The 6,000-nt window shown below is 50.6% G+C and overlaps 1 protein-coding gene across 10 annotated transcripts in view; it reads left to right on the top strand.

Moving 5' to 3' along the window:
• Positions 1-5,587: 5,587 nt before the first annotated feature.
• Positions 5,588-6,000, top strand: part of MTSS1 (MTSS I-BAR domain containing 1) — a 161,368-nt gene continuing 160,955 nt past the window's right edge. For all 10 annotated transcript variants that reach the window (XM_079722213.1, XM_079722207.1, XM_079722211.1 and 7 more), the window contains exon 1: positions 5,588-5,887. In XM_079722213.1, the coding sequence (XP_079578339.1) occupies positions 5,816-5,887 (72 nt within the window). In that variant the 5' untranslated portion in view covers positions 5,588-5,815. The remainder of the gene's footprint in view (positions 5,888-6,000) is intronic.

Raw genomic sequence — 6,000 nt, 5'->3', positions numbered from 1 at the left:
TAGTGGCTCTGGGCTCATATAAAGAATTCTGCTTAGGGGTCATGAGAGTGAGCTTAAACCAATTTTATTTCGTAGATGAGCCATGGTAATGATGAATACATGTTAATAGCTAACATTTATTGAGTACTTACTGTGTGCCAAGTACTAGACTAAGTAATCCCATTCAGGCCTCACACAGCTTTAAGTGCTTGTATTTCCATGACCTATTTTACAGATGAAGAAACTGAGGCACAGAGAGCTGGGGCGAGGATGAGTCAGAATTCAAACCCAGGCAGCCTGACTCTGAGCCTGCCCGCTCGACTACCTTGCACAGCTGCCTCTAATGCAAAGACCCCCTCACGAGGGTCAGGGGTTTCACAAACATTGTCTGAAGTCTCATAGCAACCTGGGGGCTTCACACAGCAACCTGGCCACATTAGAATCAGCTGAGAAGCCTTTAAACCATACCCAGGCATGGAGCAAATACCATAATGGGTTACCATTTGGGAACTCTAATGAAGGGTAATGGAAAAGCTCTGCACTATTCTTGTAGTGTTTCTGTTCATCTGAAATTTCATCAAAATAAAACAAAGTGAAAGTAAATAAAGAATGTAGTAGGACGATGTTAGCTGACCTAAAGGGATTTCTACAGGAATTGTCGATAGCAAGAGGTGTTAATAAAAGTGTTAATAACAAGATCCAGAAACATATGTGTGATGTGATCCCATCTGTGTACAGCAAATAGTGACAAAATACACACAGGCACGCCTATATATCCTTACAGGAAGATGGAATGGAATATGTATGATACATTTAAAAAATTCTGGATCTCAGTCCCCAGAGATTCTACTTTAGTTAGTTAAGGGTAGGACCTGGGCATGGATATCTTCTTTGCAATTTCCTTAGATCAGGTTTCTTAAATTTGCTGCACATTAGACTCATCTGGGAGGCTTTAAAAAGTCCTGCAGTCCAGGCCACAGACCAATTAAATCAGGCTCCCTGAGAGTGGAGCCCAGGCGTGGGTGTTTTAATATTCCCCCAGGGCATGTCATTTGCCAAGCCTGAGAACCAGGCAGGGCCCTCCTGGAGCCAGGGCTGAGAATCACTTCCGGGAGGGAAGGGAACTCTGCTGTGTAGCATTACTATGTGATAGGCAGTTGACGTCCATTTCAGTCCCGGGAACAGCCCATGCGTTAGGAACCGGTTCCCCAGGAGGCTGGCTCTAGAAATCAAATAGCCTCCCCAAGGTCACAGGGCTGGGGGATGGTGGTGGGCATCCTGATCTACTGTCCACAAGGAGGGTGATGGGAGCTGCTTCGGGAAGGTTTCCTTGCCTCCCAAACTCTCCTTCCCAAGATCATGGGAGTTGAAATTCCTTTAGTAAAGATTCATCACTTTGGGTTCCTCCACCTAAGGGCTATTAAAAAACAAAGCAAATACTCCTGGGAAGAATTGCATGTCAATCAAATCTTTTTTTCCCTTTTAAATTTATTTAATTATTTTTGGCTGCATTGGGTCTCGGTTGCTGCGCGTGGGCTTTCTCTAGTTGCGGCGCGCGGGGGCTACTCATTGTTGCGGTGCGCGGGCTTCTCATTGCGGTGGCTTCTCTTGTTGCGGAGCACGGGCTCTAGGCATGCGGGCTTCAGTAGTTGTGCCTCATGGGCTTCAGGAGTTGTGGCACTCGGGCTCTAGAGCGCAGGCTCAGTAGCTGTGGTGCCCGGGCTTATGTTGCTCTGCAGCATGTGGGATCTTCCCGGACCAGGGCTTGAACCCGTGTACCCTGCATTGGTAGGCAGATTCTTAACCACTGCGCCACCAGGGAAGTCCCTGTTAATTGAATCTTGATGTCTGCCCAGTGAGTGCTGGGTGTTTCGAAAGGAGGAAAAGTTAGAGAGATGCTCAAACATGGGGAAAGAATGTAACGTAGGGGCTGTAAATCTGACCTTGTCATTTTTCTGCTCAAAATCCCTCCATTCACCAGACTCACTTTGTTAAAAACGCCAAGTGTCATCCCACCTCCAGGCCTTTCCTGCCTCCTGGAACACTCCCAGACTCCCCCTCAAGGTGGTTTTGGACGCTTCACTTACTCATGAAAGAGAAGGGCCTGCCTCTCTGGCCCGAGGCCGGTGTAAAGCCAAAGAATAAGGAGGCAAGAGAGGTGAGCTTTGGCAAGCATTGCTAGGGTTGGGGGTTTGGGGCATCTAAACGCAGGCATGTGGCGGGAAAGCAGGACACAGCATCCTTGGGCTAAGGCATGGGGCCCCTATCCCAGGAGGGTTGGAGATTGGGTAGAAGGGACACCTCAGGCATGGGAGTCAGAAAACCAGAGTTAGAGTTCTGCCTGTCACTTTCCAACAGTAAAATGAAGGCTAGGATGACAACCTCCTTCTCAGGGCTGTGGGGAGGATTAGATATAATACAGGTAAAACACCTAGACTGTATATAGTAGGCCCTTAGCAATGTCAGAGGGACAGCATGCCAAAATTATAGGCTTGCGTCATGCGCTCTAGGACCAGGGCTGGAATGAACCTTGACCTGGTCCCTACATCTTTTAAAAATTTTATTTCATTGTGATAAGCACACAACATTTGACCTAACCTCTTGACAAATTTTAAAGTATGCAAGATGGCGTTGTTAGTTATAAGCACAGTGTTGTACAGCAGATCTCTAGAACTTGTTCATCTTGTGTAATTAAGACTTCATGACCACTGATTAGAAATCCCCCTATCCCCTCATCCCCAGCTCCTGGCGACCACCATTCTACGCTCTCTGATTCTGTGAGCTTGACTATTTGAAATACTTCATGTAAGTGGAATCGTGCAGTATTTGTCCTGTGACTGGCTCATTTCACTTAGCATAATGTCCTCAAGATTCATCCATGTTGTTCTATACCACAGGATTTCCTTCTTTTTTAAGGCTAATATATCATTGTATGTATAGGCCACTTTTTCTTTATCCATTCATCTGCCATGGATATTTAGGTTGTTCCCACATCTTGGCTATTGTGAATCGTGCTGCAATGAATCTATTTCTGTTGATGAGATTTATTGAGTGCTTTTTACTCTAGGCCAGGAACTGGTATAAGTGCTTTATATATATTAGTGCAGGGAAAACTCACAACAACCCTATGAGGTAGATGCTATCTTTATCCCCATTTACAGATGAAGAAACTGAGGCCCACTTAGTATGGGCCATACCGTTAGTGGGTTTGAAACTGGGGTTTGAACCCAGGCCATTTGGCTCTACAAGCAGTGATCCTGATCACTATAATACCGAGAGTATTAAAATCATAATAACGATTAAGAGCAAACGATGTGTCAAGCACTCTTACTGGCAAGGTGAAGATGAGACATGCATCCAAATGACCAGCAGCGTTGCCCAAGAGGACAGTTAATTCCAGAAGTAACACTTCATGATTTGGAGAAGAGGGATGGAGAGGTGGGTTGTGGTTAAGAGTGGGGCAGAGTGGCCCAGGGGAAAATAATCTTCCACAGCTGTGATGTTTACCTCCATGCATCTCTTTGGTTCATGCAGTTTTCAAAGCCAGACCTTTTCCTATTACGGAGTCTGATACAAGTCTATACAGCCTTTTGCACATGGTTTCTTTTGTTACTACCCCCAGCTATTTCCCTTTGTCCTGCTTTGTGCTTCAAAGAGTCAGCTGGTCCCCAAACAGGTGCTGGTTTTTCAATGTCCTTTTTTTTTTTTTTTTTTGCAGTATGCGGGCCTCTCACTGTTGTGGCCTCTCCTGTTGCAGAGCACAGACTCCGGACGCGCAGGCTCAGCGGCCATGGCTCACGGACCTAGCCGTTCCGCGGCATGTGGGATCTTCCCGGACAGGGGCACGAACCCGTGTCCCCTGCATCGGCAGGCGGACTCTCCACCACTGCGCCACCAGGGAAGCCCTTCAATGTCCTTTTTAAAGGGTCATACAAAGTAAGCGAGCATCACAGTGTACACTATAGCTCCTTGGTCTGTACTTGTTTTAACAGCTCTAGATTGCATTGCATTTGGCGGTGGTAGCAGTGTACCAGGGATTTATTGGGTTGCAGACACCTAAATACCTAAGCTTTTTCTTTTGTTCTAAAACCACATGCTGTGAAGCTAAGTCGTCTGCACCCTGTGTTTGGGAAGTTGTTTCAAGATGAGTCTGGGACATAAGCGCAATGAGCTTTGGGAGAAGATTAGCACTTCTTGTGGTCTAGCAGCAAGAAGTAAAACCAGGACCAGCTTCTTGTACTTTATCTGGTGGATTTGGATTAGTTCCAGGCAGCCAGTAGCTGGAAAATTCTTGAGAACTGGGCCTCACTCCTCCGAGTCTCATCAGAATAAAGAGACACTAGCACCGAACCTGGCCAAGGGAACAGCCCAGAGTTGGGGGCTTACGTTTTAAGGTCTTTAAAAAGCTGCTCATCTGATTCCCCTCCTCCTTGCCTATTTGATGTTGATCTAAATGAGATCCGGCTGTGCAGTTAGGCGGTGGAGCTGGGAAAATAAACCACCAGCCCCCAAATCAACCTGGACCCATTTGTGCTATTTTCAGGTTAAACCTCCCAACAGGGCTCTCTGTAGTGACACCACCACCCGATGCCCTCAGAGCGCCTGAAAAACAACCGTCCAAGTCAGGGGCAGTCAGCAATCTCCATAAACTGACGAACAGTACACGGAAGCTCTAATGCCATTTATTTCGCAATGGCAAAATCAATCCACTTTCCCAGCATCCTGCAACTTTATTGAACTCGGACCCCGCTGCGGGATACGTCGCCGAACTCTCCTTAATTACATATTTGGCTGTTTGCAATCGTGACTCGGCGCTGCAGTCCTGCTATCAGAGAAGGGGCCTCTTCTCAGAAGCCTGCAGTAGTAGCGGCAGCAGCGGCAGCAGCGGTAGTTTTCCCGCCCTACCGAGCGCTCCCTAGTTGCGAGGTACTGCGCTAAGCGTGCCACCGTGCAAGTCCCGGGGGTCGGCGGCTGCGCCCTCCGCGCTGGGCGCTCGCAGCCATTGTGGGGTGGGCGCTTGCCTAGCCGCGTGCTGACACGCCCTCTCGGCTCAGCGACCCGCGGCCAAGGGATGGGGGTGGTGCTCGCGGAGGAGGCTCGCGCGGGGTTTGGATCCTCCCCGCACCGCCCGCGCGCCTGCCTGCTCCTCTCTGCAGCGGGCGCCCCACGCGCCTCACGGGCACGCGCTCCCTGCCCCGCCCGCGTGCGGCGGCCGCACGGCCCGGGGCGCGCGCCCTCCCCGTGCCTCCGCGGCGGACGCACGGCCGCGAGCGCGCGTGCGCCCCCGCGAACGTCCCCGGGAGCCGAGCAGGAGCGAGCGCCGGGGCCGGGCGCGCAGGACTGAAAAGGAGGCGGCGGCCGCGGCTGCGAGCAACAGATCCGGGCTCCGCGAGCAGACCCGCTCTGCTGTTAGGCGATTTTTTTGTTTGTTTGTTTAATTTCAAAAACATTTATTAAATTAGAAAATCTTGCATTTTTAAGTGGCGCTGGCCCTGGGTCAGCGGGTGGTTTTCTCTGCTTCAAGATGGGCTTTGCCGTTTCTGTCGTCGGCACCAGTGGTGGCCTGATTGTCAGTCTTCTCCGGGCATTTTTAAGGCCAGGAGCTGAGTGCTGCATGTAGGCGCCCTACAGAGCGGTTTGGCTTTTTAAATTATTATTCTTATTTTGGGCAGAGAACAGTCGATTCTCGGGCATTTCGTCCTCTTTGGAGAAGAGGCTGCGAGTCGGCGGTGGGTCCCTCGGAGGCTGAAATTCCTCCCGGGGTGAGCGATCCCCGGCCCCGCGCATAGTCCAGGCAGCCCCGAGTGTGTGTCCTGTCCCTGACGACGCCGGGAAAATGGAGGCTGTGATTGAGAAGGAATGCAGCGCGCTCGGAGGCCTCTTCCAGACCATCATCAGCGACATGAAGGTAGGACGCTGGGGGCGCGGTTGCGGCGGCGGCCGCCGCGCACTGACCTCGCCGCGGGGCTTCGCCTCCGCCCTGGGCCAGCCGCCCGGCCCTTGCCTGCGCCGTGGCCTCCG

Source organism: Hyperoodon ampullatus, assembly GCF_949752795.1.
Source record: "Hyperoodon ampullatus genome assembly, chromosome: 17".
NCBI lineage: Eukaryota > Metazoa > Chordata > Mammalia > Artiodactyla > Ziphiidae > Hyperoodon > Hyperoodon ampullatus.
The sequence above is the reverse complement of the archived record's forward strand: the minus strand, read 5'-3'. Positions and strand labels throughout refer to the sequence as shown.